The 23,268-nt window shown below is 50.0% G+C and overlaps 1 protein-coding gene across 1 annotated transcript in view; it reads left to right on the plus strand.

Moving 5' to 3' along the window:
• ATP6V1B1 (ATPase H+ transporting V1 subunit B1) overlaps positions 1-23,268 on the plus strand; it is a 41,765-nt gene that overhangs the window by 8,759 nt on the left and 9,738 nt on the right. The window contains exons 4-9 of the mRNA XM_070949182.1: positions 7,874-7,929; positions 11,145-11,243; positions 16,601-16,694; positions 18,479-18,556; positions 19,706-19,845; positions 20,469-20,570. Coding sequence (XP_070805283.1) covers positions 7,874-7,929; positions 11,145-11,243; positions 16,601-16,694; positions 18,479-18,556; positions 19,706-19,845; positions 20,469-20,570 — 569 coding nt within the window. The remainder of the gene's footprint in view (positions 1-7,873; positions 7,930-11,144; positions 11,244-16,600; positions 16,695-18,478; positions 18,557-19,705; positions 19,846-20,468; positions 20,571-23,268) is intronic.

The following is a 23,268-nucleotide window of genomic DNA, read 5'->3' on the forward strand; positions in this document are numbered from 1 at the left end:
GGTCACTTTTGCTTCCTTTGTTTAGTCTATTTTCATCAACATTATCTCATTCCACCATATCTCTCTCTCTCTCTCTCTCCATCATGTATCTATCTATCCATCATCTATCTATCTATCTATCTATCTATCTATCTATCTATCTATCTATCTATCTATCTATCCATCATCTATCATTATCTATGTCCATATCTATCTATCTATCTATCTATCTATCTATCTATCTATCTATCTATCTATCTATCTATCCCTATCAGGAAGGAAGGAAGGAAGGAAGGAAGGAAGGAAAGATCTTCCAGCTGACAGGATATCTCTAAATTTGCAGTTCTGGATCTGGCTGGCCCCCAATTCCTTGGGCTTTGCACCCCTCTTTCTACTCTCAAGGCTTTGGGGTTCGGCTCCTTGAGCTCTTTAGGATGGTCCAAGGCTTCTTCTCCACCGATGGTCCAGCAAACCTCAGCCAGGACATCTTGCAACGTGCAAAGCTAACCTTTCACCCAGTCTCACTCGGCTGTCAAGGCAAATGATGTCTCCAAAATTCCCGGCGCAGCTGTGTCCCCACCTGGGCATTTGGGGCCAGGAATGCTAATCCCGCCTTAATTGTATGTGAGCCCCTTTGGCCAAGGGAGGAAGCAAGCGAGCCAGCGGTGGCCCAAGAAGGAAAGCCAGAGGGGTGAGCGTCTGGGTAGACCTGGAGAAGGACCATCCAGGCCTGCAGATCTCTGGTGGCTTTCCAAAAAGGATGCTGCAGAGTTAAAACATGGTTGCTTTTTCTTCTTTTTTCTTTTGCAAAAGGGAAACGGAGAGAAGTGGCTCTTCCAGGCGCTGCAGAAACCCAGACCGGACGCTGAGTATTTAGGACAGCAGAGGAGGCCTGGTCTTCCTGCCCTCTGCCCTCTGGGGAGGCCCCACAGCACAGATGTGTCTGCTGAGGAGGCCAGGCTTGGTGAAACCTACTGAGCAGGTCACAACCTTTACAGAAATGGTGGCTGTGGGTGTCAGACCTCATGGAGTTGACGGGAAGCGGGCTGGAGGGGGGAGGTGGTGGCCCGTGAAGGAAGGCCTCTTTGGGAAGCTGCTGGGGGCCACCTCCGGAGCTCTCGCTGACCTTCGGATGGGGACTCGCCAGCTGAACAAAACCAGAAGATTAAACCTGATGGAAACCATGGAAGGTGTCCATCTCGGCGGAAGGGAATCCGGCTCAACAGCTGGTTGCAAAGAGCAGGAAGCAAAACCTTCCGAGATGGTGGTTGAAGATCCGAGAAGAAGACGTGACACAGTCTGTGGACCTGACGGCAGTCTCTGAATTGCACAGATGGCTAGTCTAGGGTGAAGCTTGTTGTTCCTTTCACAAAACAAGTGTGGCAGCATTCTGGCCTCTTTCTGCCCCGGTGGCTTTCCCAGGCCACCGAAAAGCTTTGCCGAAAGAGATTTGAGATGAAGGAAGGAATGAAGAAAAGATGGAAGAAGGACAGGAAGAAAACGACACCAGCGTTGGAGGATTTACAACTTCTGAACAGCTTGCCTGCAGAAGTTGTGAATGCTCCAACACTGGAAGTTTTTAAGAAGATGTTGGATAAGCACTTGTCTGAAGTGGTTGGACTAGAAGACCTCCAAGGCCCCTTCCAACTCTGTTAATCTTTTAAAGGGAGGGGCAGATATGGCGGGAGCAGGGGACCATATCATGTGTTGGGGGCTCGCACTCGCTGTTTGAGAGCAATTGCTTGCCCCGGTCCCCATGGCTCCTCTTGGAGACTAGGTGGCTTAGATACTCAGGATCTGGGCCTTCGGCTGATGTTATGCAATGCCAGGTCCGTGGTTAATAAGGCCCCCCTCATTCACGATCTTATACAAGAGGGAGGAGCGGACCTGGCGGGTATTACGGAGACCTGGTTGGGCCCGGAGGGTGGCGTCCCTCTGGTTGAAATGTGCCCACCAGGCTTCAGAGCATTCCATCAGCCGAGGGCCCAGGGGAGGGGCGGGGGGGTGGCGGTTATTATTAACGAGGATCTGGATCCGAGGGAGACCACTGTGCCTCAGATAGCCAGATGTGAGTCCCTCCTTGTGAGGTGGGGCCGTGGGGTTCAGATGGGCTTGTTGCTTACGTACCTGGCTCCCTGCCGCGTGGCAACAGCCCTTCCTGAGCTACTCGACGTGATAGCCACGGTGGCAGTAGATACACCCAGGCTTTTAGTCATGGGTGATTTCAACTTGCCATCTGTCGGTGAAACGTCTGAGGTGGCTCGGGAGTTCATGGCTTCCATGACGGCCATGGACCTGACCCAGTTAGTTCATGGCCCTACTCACAGGGGAGGTCACACTCTGGATCTGATTTTTGTCTCTGGCCAGTGGTTGAGTGGTCTTGTTATAGGGGATATAGACATGGAACCCTTGTCATGGACTGACCACTCACTCCTTCGCCTAGATCTTCGAACCGCGACCCCTCGCCGCAGGGAGGCGGACCCAATTAGATGGATCCGCCCCAGGCGCCTGATGGATCCTGATAGGTTCCAGACGGAGCTTGGGCCATTTCCTGAGGATCTAGCACATGACTCGGCCGAGGACCTGGTAGCCGCCTGGGATCGGGCGGCTGGTGGGGCCTTGGACCGAGTTGTGCCTTTGCGGCCTCTGACCCGATGCCGATCCCGGGTGGCTCCTTGGTTTACTGAGGAGCTGAGGGAAATGAAGCGCCGGAAAAGACGCCTGGAGAGCGGTTGGAGGGCCAGTCTCGCTGAATCTGATCGAACACTGGTAAGGTCGCATATTAAGGCCTACCTAGTGGCGATAAAGACGGCAAAGTCTAACTACTTTTCCGCCTCTATTGCGTCATCAGGGAATCGTCCGGCCGCCCTGTTTAGGGTGACCCGCGCCCTGCTCCATCTGGGAGTGCGGGAGGATCCCTTAGAAGGCAGGGCGGAGGATTTCGGACAATACCTGTATGACAAAATCGCTCAGATCCGGGGGGATTTGGACTCTGACTGGGTAGATCAGGGCAGGGTGACGAGGAACAGTCTTGAGAATGTTATCTGGGAGGAGTTTGATGCTGTGACTCCCGATGATGTGGACAGGATTTTGGGGAGACTTAGTGCGGCCACATGTTTACTGGACCCGTGTCCCTCCTGGTTGGTACTGGCTTCCCGGGAGGTTACACGAGGCTGGCTCCAGGGCGTTATTAATGCTTCCTTGAGTGAGGGTCACTTCCCCGCTGCCCTGAAAGAGGCGGTGGTGAGGCCTCTCCTCAAGAAGCCGTCCCTGGATCCAGCAATATTGGCTAACTATCGTCCTGTCTCCAACCTTCGCTTCATTGCGAAGGTTGTTGAGAGTGTGGTCGCGCAACAGTTTCCACAATTCCTGGAGGAAACATCCTATCTGGATCCGTTCCAGTCAGGTTTCAGGTCTGGGCACAGCACGGAAACGGCATTGGTCGCGTTGGTCGATGATCTCTGGAGGGCTCGGGACAGGGGTTATTCCTCTGTTCTGGTCCTATTAGATCTCTCAGCGGCTTTTGATACCATCGACCATGGTATCATGCTGCACCGGCTGGAAGAGTTGGGGGTGGGAGGCACCGTGTTACGGTGGTTCTCCTCCTTTCTCTCCGACCGGTCGCAGTTTGTGTTGGCAGGGGGGCAGAGGTCGACCTCGAGGCCTCTCATTTGTGGAGTGCCGCAGGGATCGGTCCTCTCGCCCCTTCTGTTCAACATTTATGTGAAGCCACTGGGCGAGATCATCCGTGGCTTTGGGGTGAGATACCACCAGTACGCTGATGACACCCAGCTGTACATCTCCACCCCAGGCCACCCCAACGATGCCCTTGAAGTGATGTCCCAGTGCCTGGAGGCTGTGCGGATCTGGATGGGGAGGAACAGGCTCAGGCTCAACCCTTCCAAGACTGAGTGGCTGTGGCTCCCGGCATCCCGATATAGTCAGTTGACTCCATCACTGACTATTGGGGGCGAGTCTTTGGCCCCCACTGAAAGGGCTCGCAATCTGGGAGTCCTCCTGGATAGGCAGCTGTCTTTGGAGGAACATCTGACGGCTGTTACCAGGGGGACCTTTTATCAGGTTCGCCTGATTCGCCAGTTGCGGCCCTTTCTTGATCGGGATTCCCTGTGCACAGTCACTCACGCCCTCGTCACCTCTCGCCTTGACTACTGTAACGCTCTCTACATGGGGCTCCCCTTGAAGAGCACCCGGAGGCTCCAGCTGGTCCAGAATGCAGCAGCGCGGGTAGTGATGGGAGCAACATGGCGCTCCCATGTAACACCACTCCTGCGCGAGCTGCACTGGCTCCCGGTGGTCTTCCGGGTGCGCTTCAAGGTGTTGGTTATCACCTTTAAAGCGCTCCATGGCATAGGGCCTAGCTATCTCCGAGACCGCCTGCTGCTACCGATGACCTCCCATCGACCCGTGCGCTCCCACAGAGAGGGCCTCCTCGGGGTGCCATCAGCCAAACAATGTAGGCTGGTGGCCCCCAGGGGGAGGGCTTTCTCTGTGGGGGCTCCCACCCTCTGGAATCAGTTGCCCACGGAGATAAGAAGAATCCAGGACCTCAATGCCTTCCGTCGTTCCCTGAAAACCTATCTTTTTCAGCAAGCCGGGTTGGCTTAAGAAGAAATTTTTAAAATTTTTAAATCCTTTTAATTAGTCTGCGATTTTAATTTTTTGGGCCAAATTTTATATATATTTTTAAATGTTTTAATATTTGTATTCTATGTTTTTTATCTTGGCTGTACACCGCCCTGAGTCCTCAGGGAGAAGGGCGGTATATAAATTCGAAATTAAATTAAATTAAAAAATTAAATTAAATTAAATTAAATTAAATTAAAGTACCTTCTATCTTGATGGCTTTCAAAAAAAAAAACACGCCCAATATTTCCCCCAATTTTCTCATTTCAAGCGCTGAGGTAGAAGCTCACCCAAATTTGGAGAGATCCCAAAGGAGATAAATTACCTTGGGTTAAAGTACTATTGAATTATTAATTTCTACAAAGAAATCTTACCTTTTGCAGTGATGCAAAACCAGGTCAACTGACTTGGCAGTTCAGTGCTTCATCAAAGTGAAGATTTGGGACAAAGAAATGTTTCTCCCCCCCCCCACTCTCAGGTGGTCTTTTAAGGCGCTGGTTCTTACCATGAAAACATTATATGGCTTCAAGACAGGCAAAATGATTAGGAGACCTCTAGAATGTCTCAATTTTTTTTAAAAAAGAAAAACAAGTTTTATTGGTTTTTTTCTTTTCTCCTCTCCCACCTTCACCCATATCTTTCTTTCTTTTTTTTTTGAACAGAGTCTTGGTCGTTTCTTATCTTATACAATTAGTCAAATTCAAATACATTTTACTCCATTACATTTTTTGTCAATATCGTCTTCCCCTTTTCCTTTTTTTGAATACACCTCAGCATCTCTATACTTGCATACGTAAACATCTTCTTCATTCAGTAAACATCCCTAAATTCTAACTTTACTATTTATACCTATTTATCCTCTTTTATTTTTTAACAATTCAGTCTTTTTCTTAATATACTTAATAAATATATTAAGGAAGAGAGGAGGAGAAGGAGAAGGGAAGGGGAAGTAGAGAAGAGAAGAAGAAGAAGGTGGGGAAAGAAAGTTGGAAGGAGAAGAGGGAGAGGCTGGGTTTGAGGAGAAAGATTGCTGTACAATAAAAAAAGGAAGATGAAGTGGAAGAAAGGCAGCTCTGAACAAACAAAGATAGAATGTCTCAAATTGTGGAGGCTCTCCTTGTCTCAAATTAAATAGGGTTCACTTGCAATGGTCTCAATTTGTGTAGGGTCTCCTGCTTGAACTGGGGGGTGGACAAGAAGGTCCCTTTTAGCTCTATTCTGATTGGTTGATTGATTGATTGATTGAGACTGGAGGATAAAGCATATTTATTATTTATTTATTTATTTATTTATTAGTCCAATTTATATGCCGCCCTTCTCCGTAGACTCAGGGCGGCTTACAATGCATTGTAATAGCAGTACATTAGCAATACATTACATGTAGCAATAGCCTGCATACTTTTTTGTATATACCTAATTAGTAGGGCTTTCGGTCCCCCCTAAGCGGTATTGTTCTATACAAAGCTGGCTTATTGCCCCCACAATCCGGGTCCTCAATTTACCTACCTCGAAAGGATGGAAGGCTGAGTCAGCCTTGAGCCTGGTGAGATTCGAACTTGCACTAATTGCAGGCAGCTAAGTGCTAGCACTTAACAGCACTTTAGTCTGCTGCACCACCAAGGCTCCAAGTGTTCCATATGAACTAACAGGCTCTAAGTGTTCTATATGAAGAACAGTTGCAGGAATTGAGTATGTCTGGTTTAATAAAAAGAAGGACTAGGGGTGACATGACAGCATCTTTCAATATTTGAGGGGCTGCCACAAATAAGAGGGGGGAGGGAAGTCCACCTATTCTCCAAGGCACCAGAAGGCAGGACAAGAAGCAACGGATGGAAACCAATCAAGGAGAAAAAATAGCCTAGACAGTGAGAAAAATTAATCAGTGGAACGACTTGCCACTAGAAGTTGTGGGTGCTCCATCACAGCAGGTTTTCAGGAAGAAACTGGAGAACCGTAGGTCTGAAATGGAATAGGGTTTCCTGCTTGAGCAGAAGGCTGGACTAGAAGACCTCCAAGGGACCTTCCTACCCTGTTATGCTCCTAGCCTACAATGGGTTAAAAAAAAACCAGGAAATTAGGGTGGGGGGTGTCATGATAACTATCTTCTAATCCTTGAGGGGCTGCCACAAAGAAGGAGGGAAGAAGAACGGTTGCAGGATTTGGGTATGTCTAGTCTAGTGAAGAGAAGGACTAGGGCTGACACGATAGCAAGCCTTCCAATATTGGGGTGGGGGATGTCTGCCACAAAGAAGGGGGGGGTCAAATTATTCTCCAAAGCACCTGAAGGCAGGATAAGAAGTACCAGATGGAAACTTATCAACTTAGAAGTAAGAGGTAATTTCCTGCCTGTGAAAACAATTCACCAGTGGAACTGCTTGCCTCAAGAAGTTGTGGGTGCTGCATCACTGGAGGTTTTCAAGAAGAGACTGGGCAGCCATCTGTCTGGTACAGCACAAGGTCTCCTGTTCTAGCAGAGGGTTGGACTAGAAGACCTCTAAGGTCTCTTCCAGCTCTTGTTATTCTGTATTCTATTCTGCTCCAGATAGACTGTCTGGTGGCATCAAGAGTAGAAAGACCCCAAGGGAGGGTCTCTCCACCCCACCGACCAAAGGGATGAACCTACCAAAGGAGTAGATGCCAAAGATGGATGGATTATTTCTGTTTTTAAATTATGAATTACATTACAAGGTTTTAAGCTCAATGACTTAAACACAGGGACCCCATAAATAACTCCATATGCAGATTTCTTTCTCCAGCTCAGAACTCTCGCTCTTTTCAGTAAAAATGAAATGATTGTGTTAGGATTAATAGTAAAGTAATGAAGATGATTATATTGGGAGCCATCGTTAAAATATTTTTTAAATGTTTACAATAACTGTAACGATTTATATTGTTAAAATATATCCATCTAAGCAAAAAGAAAGAGAGAAATGGAATGATATTTGGTTAGGATTTAAGATTTAAGTAGCGGGTTTTTGGGATAATGGCATAGTTAAATTGATAGAATTTAGGTAAACAACTGAGTAAAATATTAAGTTGTGTTAATTGAAAAATAAGATTTGTTAGTGATTTGTACTAATTTGTGGCCGGATCAATGCTTCATTTTGGAAAAGATGTGTTTTATGTTTATGTTTTTAAAAAAATAAAAAAAACTTTTTTCAAAAAAAAAAAAAAAGAACTCTTGTTCTTTTCCATCACAACTTGGTCTCTGCTGAGCCATCATTCCCTCTGCTTTTCCCTTTCTCTGCAGCGTACCGGACCGTCTGTGGGGTGAATGGACCCCTGGTAGTCCTGGACAACGTGAAGGTAGGTGACGGCCGATTTCCCCCCTCCGCCCCCCGTACAATACAGGTAGTCCTCGACTTATGGCCACAATGGAGGCCAAAATGTATGTTATTAAGTGAGATGGTTGCTAAGTGAGTTTTGCCCATTTTACGACCTTTCTTGTCACGGTTGTTAAGTGAATCTGGCTTCCCCCTTGACATGGCTTGTCGGGAGGTTGCAAAGGGGGATCCCGTGACCCCCCCAGGGACTCTGCAACCGTCATAAATATCAGTCAGTTGCCGAGCATCTGAATTTTGATTACGTGATCATGGGGAATGTTGCAATGGTCGTTAAGTGTGAAAAATGGTCATAAGACATTTTTTTCACTGCCGTTGTAACTTTGAAAGTTCACTAAGTGAATGATTGTAACCGTTGTAACCGTAGAACACTTCCTGTAGTGACACAGCAGAAAAAAAAACAGCAAAAAAAGTGGGAAAAAGTGACTTTTTCACACTTTCAACCGTTGCAACATTCCCGTGGTCACGTGATCAAAATGTGGACCCTTGGCAACTGGTCCATATTTATGACAGTCACAGTGTCATAAATCTAAAGAGCTGGATCAGGGATTCTGGGAGTTGTAGTCCACAGGTCTACCCCAACCCATTTTTATTTTATTTTTATTTTTTTTTTGCAAAGATTCCTGCAGACAACCGTGCCTCCCTTGCTGCATCCTGCCAGGGACTCTATCTACGCAGCACCAAGTGTGACATTTGTTGTGTTTCATCCCCGCTTGTGTAAAGGCAACGGCACGGCCTCTTTAGATTTTTCCCATGTTAAACTCGGGCCCCCTCTCTCACCAGAGCGCATTTTTGTCCTGGGCATGATCTAGCATGCTTCACTAACCATTGGTGGCTGACATGGTCACGGGCTGGGATCTGCGCAGCTCTGATTGGCCATTTTGGGCTCTGCAGCAGTGCCCCCCCTCACCAATGCGGCCACTGGACCCTGCCCTCCGTGGTCACTTTGGCCTAAGATGCAGAATAGCTGCACCTGGCTTCAGCTGCAGCATCTGCTCCCATTTTTGGGGGGGGGGAGGGACTTTAGGAAAGCATTCAATGCCCCCCTCCCTCCCCCTCTCTTTCTCTCCTTTTCTTTCCCTCCATCGCTCCCTCCCTCCCTCTTCCTCCCTCTCTCCTTCCCTTCCTCCCTCTCTCCCCTCCCTGTCTTTCTCTTCCCCTCCTTCCCTCCTTCTCTTTTCTCTCTCTTCCTCCCAATCTGTCACATAGGGGCAATCCTTGCAGGAAATCTGGTAGATTACAGTAGATATATGATATCATCTATCTATGTATCTATCTATCTATCTATCTATCTATGTATCTATCTTTCCATCTTTCTATCTATGTATCTATCTATCTATCTATCTATCTATCTATCTATCTATCTATCTATCTAATCTCTCTATCTATCATCTATATAGCTCTCTCAATCTCTCAAACTCTTTACCTTTCTAGCTCTCTCTCACTCTCATCCATCCATCCATCCATCCATCCATCCATCCTATCTACCTACCTACCTACATCTATCTATCTATCTATCTATCTATCTATCTATCTATCTATCTATCTATCTATCTTTCTATCTTTCTATCTATCTACCTATCTACCTATCATCTATCTAGCTCTCTCAATCTTTTAATCTCTTTACCTTTCTAGCTCTCTCTCACTCTCATGCATCCATCCATCCATCCATCTATCTATCTATCCCCCTCTCCCTCTCCCATCCATCCGTCGCTAGCAGTCCAAAACTCCAAAATCCAGGGCGGTGGTCAGACAGCAGGCGACAGGGCGGCCTCTAGCGGCCAAAAAGGACCCATTCTGAAATCTGTTCAACTAGAAGAGTGGATCTGTTTCTGGGTCATTTTACAAGGTTTCATTGGGAGCAGAGCACAGACAAAGCAACAGAGGTCTGGGTGGAGCCCGAAAGGTGCGCTTGGGAATCTGGAGTCCCAAGAGCTTCCTAGAGAATCCAAAACTTAAGCTAAGGTGTGATTTGCCCACCCAATTCCTTTGGCATGAAAGCTCCAGTGCCAGAAACTGAGCTGTCAGCCTCACAAGATGAATCTGCCAGCCGGTTAACGGGGGAGGCAGCAGAGAGGCTGAGCTTTTCAATTTTTCCTTCCAGTTCACTGAAAAGAAGAACTGATTTCTGAGTAAATTGTAGGGAGGTCAGTCTAACCAGCGCTAGTCCTGTAGTGGCCTTTTGGCTTTGGGATGGATGGATGGATGGATGGGAAAGAGAGATGATAGGTATGATAGACAGAGAGAGAAATATAGAGATGATAGGCCCGTGATGGCAAACCTATGGCACATGTGCCACAGGTGGAACGCGGAGCCATATCTGTGGGCACGCGAGCGTTGCCCTAGCTCAGCTCCAGCGCACATGCCAGCTAATTTTCAGGCCTTCCGGACCAACTGGAAATCAGGAAATGGGCTGTTTCCAGCCTCTGGAGGGCCTCCGGGGAGGGGGAAAGACCGTTTTCACCCTCTCCAGGCTCCAAAAAAGCCTCTGGAACCTGGGGAGGGCAGAAAAATGGGCCTTCCAGGCCCACCAGAAGTTGGGAAATGGGCCGTTTCCAGCCTCCAGAGAGCCTTGCTGGGGGAGGCTGTTTTCGCCCTCCCCAGGCTCCAAGAAAGCCTCTGGAGCCTGGGGAGGGTGAAAAACAGGCCTACTGGGCCCATCAGTAACCTTTTTTGCCGTCGCGTGACAAAAGTGAGGGGAGCGTGGGAAGGGGGGGCACATGTGCATGTGTGGCGGGACAGAGGGGCATTGAACTTTGGGTGTGGACATGCACGTGTGCGACCCCCCCCCCCGCGCTCCCCCCACTTTCGGCACGCGACAGCAAAAAGGTTAGCCATCACTGTGATAGGCAGATAAATAGATAGATAAGATACTGTACATAGGGAGAGATAGACAGGTGCGTAGATTGCTAGACAGATTGCTAGATAGAGGGGGAGACAGCGATGATAGATAGAGACATATAGACAGGAAGACAGACAGACAGGATAGATAAAGAGGGATGATACACGCAGACAGACAGACAGACAGACGGTATAGATAAATAGAGAGACAGACAGGCAGAGGCAGACAGGCAGGTGTGCAATCATGTACCCTTCCCCAAATTTTGCCAGGGGTGGAGGAGGGGCGGCCGGTGAAAATTCAGACGCGGACATCAGTTGTCTTTTGTGTCTCTTTCGCAGTTCGCCCAGTACGCGGAGATCGTCAACTTCACCCTGCCCAACGGCACCCATCGGAGCGGGCAGGTGCTGGAGGTGACCGGCTCCAAAGCCATCATCCAGGTGAGTGGAAGAGACATCCGGAGCGCTCCAGGGAGCGGAAGGGGATCTTGATAGAAATCCAATCAGTAATAAACATCTCTGAATGCCGACTTTGGAACATTTTGCACAAGAGGAAGTCATGGTAACTACTAGCTTTGCTGGCTGGGGAATTCTGGGAGTTGAAGTCCTCCAGGCTTAAAGTTGCCAAGGTTGGAGAGCCTTGCGCCAAACAATTGTGGGAGAGCAGTTCAGGAACCCAGAAGTGGGATCCTGTGTTTGAAGTGATCTAGGGATTGCAAACGGTCCCGTCGTTGAAATTTTGCTCATAATTCTGATCCCCATGCTGGTGAGTTAGGACAAAGGATTCTCTCTTTGCATGAAGGTTCACACTCTGGGAGCGTGGCATTCTGTGATGATGATGATGATAGTCACATTCTTCTGAAGGATATAAAATAAATCCCAATTTTGTTCTGTTATATCCCCGAGCTGTTCCCAGCCTTGCAAACTCATCTGCTAAAAAAAAAAAAAAAATCTGATTTGGGGTTTCCTGGGAATCAGTAAGGCATCTTCCCGAGTCTTTCCTGGACTTCCAAAAACTTCCTGGAGGTTCTGGAGAAGACAGGCAAGAAGCCGGGTTCCAATATCCCCCACCCCACCCCCAAAGAAATGGGGGTCAACTTATTCCCCAAAGCACCAGAAGGCAGGACGAGAAGCAACGGATGGAAACCAATCAAGGAGAGAAGCAACCTAGAAATAAAGAGAAAATTCCTGACAGTGAGGACAATTAATCAGTGGAACAATTGATTGTCTCCAGAAGTTGTGGGTGCTCCAAGACTCCAATCCTTCCTTCCTTCCCTTCTTTCCTTCTCTTTATGATCCTTCCTTCCCTCCCACCCTCCCTCCCTCCTTCCTTATCTGGCCTTCTTCCCTTCCTTCTTTCCTGATCCTTCCTTCCTTCCCTCCCTCGTTCCTTCTTTTCTGATCCTTCCTTCCTTCTTTCCTGATCCTTCTGTTTTCCTTCCTTCCTTCCTTCCTTCCTTCCTTCCTTCCTTCCTTTCTGATCCTTCCTTCCTTCCTTCCTTCCTTCCTGATCCTTCTTTCCTTCCTTCCCTCCCTCATTCCTTCCTTTCTGATCCTTCCTTCCTTCCTTCCTTCCTTCCTTCCTTCCTTCCTGATCCTTCTGTTTTCCTTCCTTCCTTCCTTCCTTCCTTCCTTCCTTCCTTCCTTCCTTCCTTCCTGATCCTTCTGTTTTCCTTCCTTCCTTCCTTCCTCCCTCCCTTCCTTCCTTCCTTCCTTCTTTTCTGATCCTTCCTTCCTTCCTTCCTTCCTTCCTTCCTTCCTTCCTTCCTTCCTTCCTTCCTTCCTTCCTTCCTGTCAAGGAGAGATCCAACGTAGAATTAAGGAGAACCTTCCTAACAGTGAGAACAGTTAACCAGTGGAACAGCTTGCCACCAGGTACTCCAACACTGGAGGTTTTCAAGAAGAGACTGGTCAGCCATTGCTCTGAAATGGTACAGGATCTCCCTTTTGAGCAGAGGGTTGGACTAGAAGACCTCCAAGGCCCCTTCCAATTCTGTTATTCTGTCCCTGTTAAACCCACCCAATCCCAGAAGGCAGCTGCAGCAGGAGCTTCCTCAACCCCACCCGTCAAGGAGGATTTTCTGCTCTGCCCCCATTAGGTCATGGCATGGCCAGAGAGCTCTGGCCTCCTGTCCTTCATTGCCCAGCCGTGCAGGGGAAGTCCGGTGGCCACGTGGGCTGAGGAGGATGGGGAGAATAGCCCAGGGCACGGCGAGGGCATCGGGTTGACAAAGGATGCCTGTTCCAAGAAGACCAGTTAATCTCTCACGTCCCGGGTGCCAACCAGTCAGCTGGCAGCTGGATTGAGCCAGGAGGATTCAGTCCACGGCGGCTGGCTCCGTGGCTCTAAATATAAACCAGGATCGCAGGGACAAAGACACACAGCTTAGACTCAAGTCGACACGTGGCTTCCTCTGGAAACCGGCCCAAAATTTCAGCCAAGGTATCAAAGGGAAAGGATTGTCAGCTCGATTATAAAAGAGGATTTTGCAAAGCTGCTCCCGGTCTCTTCTGGACTTCCCACTCCAAGTAGGGTCCCCGCAGGGTCCGATCGAAAGCCAAAGGGCCCCCAAAACACATCAACAATGGGGAGAACCGGGGTCAGACCATGGCAGCTGCCCTCTTGATGTTTCGGATCTTCCCTTGTGGACACCCTGCCTTCAAGTTGTCCCTGAACACCAGATTGAAAAGACAGCTTTGTGTCACTGAGTTTGGGGTCTTTAAGCCCCCCTATATCTGGGGGCCACCTAGAGGTCCTCTCTCTCTCTCTCTCTCTCTCTCATTTCCATGATGTTTGCAGCCCCTCATCCTGGAGAGATCCAGAAGAGAGCAGGGAGCTACATGGAGAACACAAAGTCATCTGTTAAAAATTCATGCATTTTGCAATTCAAATCGTTTGTTTCCAAGGGACCCCAGGAGTCAGGCAATATATAAAATGATTCTGGCTGGTTGCCCAGTCAGCCAGATGTGGAGACAGGGCCTGGCATTTTTGTCCACCCATCGAGTCCCTTCCCAAGGATCTGAGATAGGCAGAGGTGGTAGCTTAATAAGATCAAAGGTATCCTCCGCAGGATGTCAGCTGTTCCCAAGCAAAGCTGCTTTTTTTTGCAATTGACTGGTGGTGGCTTTGTCAATGCCGTCAGTGCTCAGGTGATGCTCCAGATGTTTTGGGATTGCTTCCCACGGCGCCTATGACTATGGGCGCTAACTTTCTATTTTTCCCCCCACAGTCGTTCTATTTCTATTTGCAGGTTTTTGATTTTGTGGGTTTTCTTCATTGTTATTACTATGGGTGGCCACACCCAGTCAGCCAGATGTCTAGAAGAATACCAACAAAACTGGCAGGACAAGCCACTTGTTTCTAGACCCCCCTAGCACTGATGATGTTATCCAGTTGGGTCATGAAACATCTACAAGAAAACAACCAAGTTCAGAGAGACCCAAGGACTCCACACCAGTCTTCCTCCTCCTTCTCCTCCTCTTCCTCTTGTCCTCCTCCTCTCCTTCTCCTCCTCTCCTTCTCCTCCTCCTCTCCTCCTCCTCTCCTCCTCTTCCTCCTCCTTCTCCCCCTTCTCCTCCTCCTCTCCTCCTCCTCCTCCTCCTTCTCCACCTTCTCCTCTCCTTCTCCTCCTTCTCCTCCTCCTCCTCTCCTTCTCCTCCTCCTCCTCTCCTCCTCCTCCTCCTTCTCCACCTCTCCTCTCCTTCTCCTCCTTCTCCTCCTCCTCCTCTCCTCCTCCTCTCCTCCTTCCTCCTTCTCCTCCTCCTCCTCTCCTCCTCCTCCTCTCCTCCTCCTCCTCCTCCTTCTCCACCTCCTCCTCTCCTTCTCCACCTCCCTCCTCTCCTTCTCCTCCTTCTCCTCCTCCTTCTCCACCTCCTCCTCTCCTTCTCCTCCTCCTTCTCTCCTTCTCCTTCTCCTTCTCCTTCTCCTCCTCCTCCTCCCCCCCCCTCCTCCTCCTCCTCCTTTCTAAAACTTCCCCCCTTCTAACACTGATGATGTTAGTTAGCTGAGTCATGAAACATCTGCAAGGAAACAACCAAGTTCAGAGAGACCCAAGGACCCCACAGCCCTCCTCCTCCTCCTCCTCCTCACCACACGCCCCACTCCCTTTCTAGCACTGATAATGTTACCCAGCTGGGTAATGAATCGGCAGGGAGGGAGAGGCAGATGTGATTTGATAGTGGTCAAGATAGCGTCATCCCAGGATCTGAGCTGTTATTACTCTAATCCTTTAGCTTGTGCATCTGGTGTGGAAAATGTGATCTTGTCGAAGCTGCCCAGTCTTAGCAACTACCCTCTTTTGCTGGCGCACGTGACTCACTTTCCTCCTTGCCCGAAGCCAGAAATTATACAAACACGACGAGACTTTGCAAGCAGGAAAAAAAGGTTTCAAGCCGCAGCTTATTTTCATTTGGGGCTGTCTGAACGTCGTCTGGCCCTTAGACCTGGGAAACACGGGGTGAGCTGGGCCAGAAGCCAGGGAGACCAAATCTGGGTTTCATCATCCCAGAAGACCTCTGGAAGACATGATACAGAAAAATCAAAGTCTTCGCTGCTGTTGGGGGATGACACGGATTTTTGCCACATTTCAAAGATCATCTTTTCCAAATTTCTGGGTGAAAAGAGAAGAGTTGGAAGGCACCTTGGAGGCCTTCTAGTCCAACCCCCTGCCCTAGCTGGAGACCCTAAACCAGAGGTCTTCAAACTTGGCAGCTTTAAGACTTGTGGACTTCAACTCCCAGAATTCTCCAGCCAGCATAGCTCTCTTCTTAAAAACAAACTCCAGTGTTGGACACCACTGGTTCCACTGGTTAATTGTTCTAACTGTCAGGAAGTTTCTCCTTAGTTCTGTGGGGGGGGGGACGGGGACGACCTGATAGTGGTATTCCAGTATTTGAGGGGCTGCCCCAAAGAAGAGGGGCTCAACTTATTTTCCAAACCTGGCAGAGGTGAGAAGATTGTCTTGCAAGGCAGGAGAAGAAACAATGGATGGAAAAAACCAATCCAGGAGAGAAGCAACCTGGAATTAAGGAGAAACTTCCTAACAGTTAGAACAATTAATCTGTGGAACAGCTTGCCACCAGAAAATGTGGGTGGCTCCATCACTGGAGGCTTTGAAGAAGAGACTGGACAGCCACTTGTCTGAAATGGTAGAGGGTCTCCTGCTCGAGCGGGAGGCTGGACTAGACGACCTCTAAGGGCCCTTTCCAGCTGATTCTCTCCTTGATTAGTTTCCATCTGTTGCTTCTTGCTGTGCCTTCTGGCGCTTTGGAGAAGAGAAGAAAACCCAAGCCAGCCTATCCACTTGGGGAGGGGAGTAGAAAAGGCCCTTCCTGCTTGGGAATTAGCCTTTGGCCAATCGCTGACCTTTTCAAAAGTCCACCTGCAAATTGCCCTCTTTGCCCCACTCTGCTTAAGCTGCTCCCGGGCAGCTGCAGGGTTGACCTGTTGGCGCCCCCAGAGGGTCATCTGCCAACCTTCGCTCCTCCAGGGGGGAGACCTTTGGGGTGCCAATCCTCCCACCCCCACACCTTTCGATGGAAGGGACTTAGAGGCCACCCGAGCTGTCCTGGACACGGGGCAGGAGAGGAGATCCATCCACTCCCCCCTGGCAGAGGTGTGAAGATTGTCTTGCAAGGGGTCAGGCCAGGCAATCCTACATGTGTGTGTCTGTGTGTGTGAGAGAGAGGGAGAGGGTCCTGAATGAGAGGCATGGGCAGGGAGGGGGGGGTCCTTTCTGCTGCTAATCCTCCATAATGGCCAGTAATTGGCTCCTGGGCCTGTGACCTTCCCTCTGCAGGTGTTCGAAGGGACCTCTGGCATCGATGCCCGCAAGACGTCTTGCGAGTTCACTGGGGACATTCTCCGCACGCCCGTGTCCGAGGACATGCTGGGTAGGTGAGACCTCTTTGGGTAGGCAATGGAGGGGCAGCTGTCAATCACGATGATCGGTTGCTCCAGGTACAGCAGGGGTGTCAAACTCATTTTCATGGAGGGACACATCTGGGCTCTGGCTGATCTCAGGGGGCCGGGTGGGCGTGGCCGATTGGGTGGGAGTGGCCAACTGGGGGGGGCGTGGACAGCTTGACGCCACTTCCCAAACTGCTGACATGTTTCCTCTTCACACTGGGTAGACTGTGACCACATCACAGGCTGATCCAACCCACGGGCCTTGTGTTTGACACCCCCGAGTTACAGGAAGGTGCCCACCCAGGGCACCCAGGGACCAAGGACCAAATTAAACTTTCCACATACCCCTCCTTCCTTGGCTAACAAAGGGGAGAAGAAAGCACCAGAAATGCTTCATAGAATAACAAGAGTTGCAAGGGGACCTGGGAGGTCTTCTAGTCCAACCTCCTGCTTTTGAGGGGAGAGAAGATTCCAGAATGGTCTTCCATTGCTGAGTCTGGACACAAGAGCGATCAGGATCTTCCCCCTCCACCATGGAAATGAATTGGCTCTTGAAGAGCTGCCTTGGTCCACAGAAGCTCGTTTTCAGGTGGATTGTTGGGGGAAGGAGACGGGAGCTACCTGGTGTTGACATCTGGGGGATCTCCAAGTCAAGGGCTGCAGGAACCTGAGGATGGGGATGGAAATCCGAGGCCCTCCGGCTCCTTTTGACGGTGATGTGACCCAACGTCTCCCAAGCCTTGCTCTTTTCCAGGAGGGATCTCCTGATGCGCAGTGACAGAAGGCGCCATTGGAGAACAGGTTGGTCTCGCCTTCCAGAGGAGCGACGGCCTCTCTTCCCCTGTGTGAAGTCAGCTGTCTGGACCGTCTTCCTGATGGCTCTCTGCTCTTCTGGGCCAGGTCATTCACGGGTCCGCCCAGGACGGCCTCCATGGGGGTCTTCTGGGGTGACGTTGCTTGGATTCAGCTGCGCTCTGGTTGTCCTGTTGGAGGCACAAGAACACAAGAACAGAATTGGAAGGGACCTTGGAGGTCTTCTAGTCCAACCCCCTGCTCAGGCAGGAGGCCCTTGACCATTCCAAACAAGTGGCTGTTTCATGTCTTCTTAAACTCCTCCAGTGATGGAGCACCTACAACTTCTGGAGACAAGTGGTTCCACTAGCTAACTGTTCTCAGTGTCAGGAAATTTCTCCTTTTTTCCTTGATTACTTTCCAATCATTGCTTCTTGTCCTGCCTTCTGGTGCTTGGTAGAATAGCTTGACTCCCTCTTCTTTGGGGCAGCCCCTGAGATATTGGAAGACTGCTATCATGTCTTCCCAGTCCTTATTTTCATTAAACGAGACATGCCCAGTTCCTGCAACCGTTCTTCATATGTTTTAGCCTCCAGTCCCCTAATCCTCTTGGTTGCTCTTCTCTGCACTCTTTCTAGAGTCTCCACATCTTTCTTACATTGTGGTGACCAAAACTGGATGCAGGATTCCAAGTGTGGCCTTACCAAGGCTTTATAAAGCGGCATTAACCCTTCATGTGATCTTGATTCTATCCCTCTGTTAATGCAGTCTAAGGTCTTGAAGTGCCAAATGGCTTCTTGCAGGAGATTCCTTCAGTTGGGTTTAGTTGGAAAGACCCTGGCCACCTGTTCAGGTTCTCCAATCACGTGAGGCCCTCCGCTGTTCACAGTTGACCCTTCCTTCCTCTCTTCTGCCCCCCCACCTCCTTCACCCAGGTCTCTGGGGCGCTCCTCCCCACGGTTGCTTCTCATTGCAGGCCGAGTCTTCAACGGTTCGGCTAAGCCCATCGACAGAGGCCCCATGGTGATGGCCGAGGACTTCCTGGACATTAATGGTGAGGCCCCTTGGTTGGCTTGGGGAGGGGAGGGGGGCCCAGGGCAGGCTGGAGCTGTGGGTCGTGGCCGGCAGGGCCTCCTGGGGAAGAGACCCCAGGGCCGAGCTTTGTCCAGGTTTCGGACATGAAACTGAGCGGAGAGGAAACCACGGCTGGGAAGCCTCCTCTGGCCCCACCAGGGCAGCTAAAGGGGAGCTGCTCTGTTTGGCCACAAGGGAGAAGGCGGAACGAGGGAGCTCCAGTGGGTCTTGAGTTTAAGAAACTGAAGGTCACAACTTTTGTGCTTTGATTTGGCAAAAGCTTTTAAGAAGAAAATGAACCCAACCGTGGGGGGTGGGGGGGAAGTGGGCCAAGCAACCTCCCTTTGAAACACTAAGTAACTAAGCACTGATTTACACTGGGATAACTCCTTCCTTCCTTCTTTCCTTCCTCTCATTCCCATCTCCTTCTTTCCTTCCTTCCTTTCCCTTCCTCCCTCTCTCCTTCCTTCCTTCCCTCCCCCGCTCTCCCTCCCTCTTTTTCTCCTTCCTTCCTTCCTATCTCCCTCCTTCCTTCCTCTCATTTCCATGTCCTTCCTTTCCCTTCTTCCCTCCCTCCCTTCCTCTTCCTTCCTTCCTTCCTTCCTTGCTTCCTCTTCCTTCCCCTTCCTTCCTTCCTTCCTCTCATTTCCATCTCTTTCCTTCCTTCCTTTCCCTTCCTCCCTCTCCCTCCCTCTTTTTCTCCTCCCTTCCCTTCCTCCCTCTCTCCTTCCTTCCTTCCCTCCCCCCGCTCTCCCTCCCTCTTTTTCTCCTTCCTTCCTTTTTCATCTCCTTCCTTCCCTACCTATCTCCCTCCTTCCTTTCCCTCCCTCCCTTCCTCTTTTTCTCCTTCCTTCCTTCCTTTCATTCGCATCTTCTTTCCTTCCTTTCCCTCCCTCACTTCCTCTTTTTCTCCTCCCTTCCCTTCCCTTCCTCCCTCTCTCCTCCCTTCCTTCCTTCCCTCCTCCCGCTCTCCCTCCCTCTTTTTCTTCCTTCCTTTTTCATCTCCTTCCTTCCCTCCCTATCTCCCTCCTTCCTTCCTCTCATTTCCATGTCCTTCCTTTCCCTTCTTCCCTTCCTCTTCCTTCATTCCTTCCTTCCTTCCTTCCTTCCTCCTTCCCTCCCTTCTCAGGGCAGCCCATCAACCCTCAAGGACGCATTTACCCCGAGGAGATGATCCAGACGGGCCTCTCTCCCATCGATGTCATGAACAGCATTGCCCGAGGACAGAAGATCCCCATTTTCTCCGCTGCTGGTCTCCCCCACAACGAGGTACGGACCTCGCAAGCCCCCCTCCCTTTGGCTCCACCAGTCCACAGCAGGATGCCTCTTGAGGGTCTTTTGTGAGGGACTTTTTCATTCTTTGGGAATGCCAAAGTCACGTGCTGGGGCTGGAGACCCTGGAAAAGCAGAGGTGCAGGAAATATTCAGAAGAAATAGCAACAGCAGGAGCACCTAGACTTAGATACTGCCTCACGGTGCAGGAAATATTCAGAAGAAATAGCAACAGCAGGAGCACCTAGACTTAGATACTGCCTCACTGTGCTTTCCAGCCTTCTCTCAGCGGGTTACAGAGTCAGCCTCTTCTCCCCCCCCCCCCAACAATCTGGGTCCTCCTTTTACCCACCTCAGAAGGATGGAAGGCTGAGTCAACCTTGAGCCTGGTCAACCGCCTCCTCCCCTCCCCCTCCCCCCTTCCCCCCACCTCCACAAACCCCACTCCCCCAATGACATTATCTAGCTTGGTAATGAAACGTCTACAAGACAACATCCCAGCTCAGAGAGCACCAAGGACGCTACACAGAACGGTAGAGAACTAAGCCCAGGTTTGAGGGGTTCCCTGCCGTTCCCATCTTCCACGGCCTCTCACCCTCCTCCTTCCCTCTTCATCCCAGATTGCAGCTCAGATCTGCAGGCAGGCTGGCCTGGTGAAGAAATCGAAAGACGTGGTGGATTACCACGAGGATAACTTCGCCATTGTCTTCGCTGCCATGGGGGTAAGTCATGTCTTCCGCAATGTCAGGATGGAGACGTCTCATTCCCCAATCTTTTCCCCCAAGGACTCTGGGAATCATCCCTGGAGGCTTTCAAGAAGGGACTGGACTGCCATCTGTCAGAGATGGTGTACGGTCTCCTGCATGGGCAGGGGGGTGGACTAGATGACTTACAAGGTCCCTTCCAACAATCTGATCTTCTTTCTGGATGCCAGACCCTCCCTCTTGGCCAGAAACAGCGAGGCCACCCACCGCTTCCCACTGAAGGGCCTGCAGGCTGAGCTGTTCCTTCAAAGTTTTCCCCCAAGTCCCACTTCTAACATTTCCAGGTCGTCCTCAACATACGACCACAATTCAAACCCAAATTTCCCTTGCTAAGCGAGACAGTTGTTGAGTGGGTTTTGTCCCCTTTTACAACTTTACTTGCCACTGTTGTTAAATGAATCACCACCATTGTTAAGTTAGTAACAGGCTTGTAAAGGGAACCTGGCTTCCCCCTTGATTTGGCTCCATCAGAAGGTCGCAAAAGGGGATCACATGATCCCGGCAGACTGCGACCGTCATAAATGCAAATCAGTTGCCAAGCGTCTGAATTTGGATCATGTGACCCCAGGGATGCTGTAACGGTCGTAAGTGTGAGAACGGTCCCAAGTCACTTTTTTTCAATGCTGTTGTAACTTTGAATGGCCACTAAATGAACTGTTGTAAGTCGGGGACTGCCTGTGCAGCCTGTTCCCAGGGGGAACAACCAGTGAGGCCGTCTCCCTTGTCTGCTCTTCTCCCTGCTCCTTCCTCCTCATTCTCCTTCTTCTTCTTCTTCAGCTGCTACTTCAGTGTCTGGCGGTGACCTGACTAATTTAGGACAGGAGTCTCCAACCTTGGCAACTTTAACACTTGTGGACTTCAACTCCCAGAATCCCCCAGCCCCCTCCTCCTCCCTCCCACTCCCTTCTAGCACTGATGATGTTCCCTAGTTGGGTCATGAAATGTCTGCAAGAAAACAACAATGCTCAGAGAACACCAAGGGCTCCACAGTCATTCTTGTCCTCCTCCTCCTCCTCCTCCTCCTCCTCCTCCTCCTCCTCCTCCTCCTCCTCCTCCTCCTCCTCCTCCTCCTGTCCACCCGGCTGGCTCTGGGGAATTCTGGGAGTTGAAGTCCCCACGTCTTAAAGTTGCCAAGTTTGGAGAGCCGCGGTCTTTGACAACAAAGCCATTTATCCTCTTGAGAAGATGTTGCCGTTTTGAAAATGCCACCGTTTCCTCAGGCGTCTCTTCCACTCAGCTGTGAGCGCCTGATTCGAAGCTAAAAATACCCCTTGCAGAGAAACTCCTGTTCCCTGGGAATTTCACTCCTCTTGACTGAAGGGTCACCTCGCGTGGAGACTTTGGGTAGCTGCAGAGCATCAACTGGCCACCGTTGGAGAAAGTCCGTCCCCAGCAATGTTACTTTGGCCCAACGATGGTTTAATGGCGGCTCTGGACATTACAATCCCCGGTGCAGAAATGGCCTCAGCCTTGGAAGCTGTTGCCGCCCCAACCTTCCTCTCCACCGTGGCTCATCGCCCAGGGACCTCCGTCTCATTTGAGGATAGACAACAACCATCCCTGGATGCCGTTCCCAACTCAAGAGTAAACAGATGACTAATCAAGGAACTACTAAGACTGGAACTGCCACTGATGCTGCAAGCATCAAGAGAAACCAAAAAAAACCCTCCCTCCCTTCTAGCACTGATGATGTTACCTAGTTGGGTCATGAAACATCTCCAAGAAAACAACCCAGCTTAGAGAACACCAAGGACCCCACAGTCTTTTTCCTCCTAACTCTTCCTCCTCTTCCTCCTTCTGAAGAACTAAAGAACTGAAAAAGCGTCTTGGATGAGCAGCAAAAGCTTTTTAAGGAAAACATCAAGGAAGTCCAGTTGCCTTTTGAAAAAAGCATCTTTGGGACAAAGAAGAGAAGAGAAGAGAATATAGAAGAGAAGAGAATACGGAATAGAATAGAAAATGAATAGAATAGAATGTAGAATAGAGTAGAGTATAGAGTAGAAGAGAAGGGAAGGGAAGGGAAGGGAAGGGAAGGGGAGAGGAGAGGAGAGGAGAGGGGAGGGGAGGGGAGGGGAGAGGAGAGGAGAGGAGAGGAGAGGAGAGGAGGGAAGGGAAGGGGGAGGGGAGGGGAGAGGAGAGGAGAGGAGAGGAGAGGAGAGGAGAGGAGAGGAGAGGAGAGGAGAGGAGAAAAGAGAAGGGAAGGGGAGAGGAGGGGAGGGGAGGGGAGAGGAGAGGAGAGGAGAGGAGAGGAGAAGGGAAGGGAAGGGAAGGGAAGGGAAGGGAAGGGAAGGGAAGGGAAGGGAAGGGAAGAGAAGAGAAGAGAAGAGAAGAGAAGAGAAGAGAAGAGAAGAGAAGAGAAGAGAAGAGAAGAGAAGAGAAGAGAAGAGAAGAGAAGAGAAAATAGCAGAAAGAAAGAACAGAAGAATTCTTCACAAGACTTTGACTTCCAAAATAGAGGAGATAACTTTCATCTCACTTGGTTTTGTGAGCAATAATTCCCACAACCCTTGTTTTTAATTCCATAGCAAGATCTTTTTCTGATTGTGCCCTCAAGTGGACAAATATATATAGGACCGAAGCCTGAAAAGGGCTGGTTTTCCTTCTTACTGGGGTCTTATGTATTCACCCCCACCCCACACACACACAAACACTCAGG

Source organism: Pituophis catenifer, unplaced genomic scaffold (assembly GCF_029215685.1).
Source record: "Pituophis catenifer annectens isolate HBS135680 unplaced genomic scaffold, rPitCat1.0.hap2 SCAF_8, whole genome shotgun sequence".
Lineage (NCBI taxonomy): Eukaryota > Metazoa > Chordata > Lepidosauria > Squamata > Colubridae > Pituophis > Pituophis catenifer.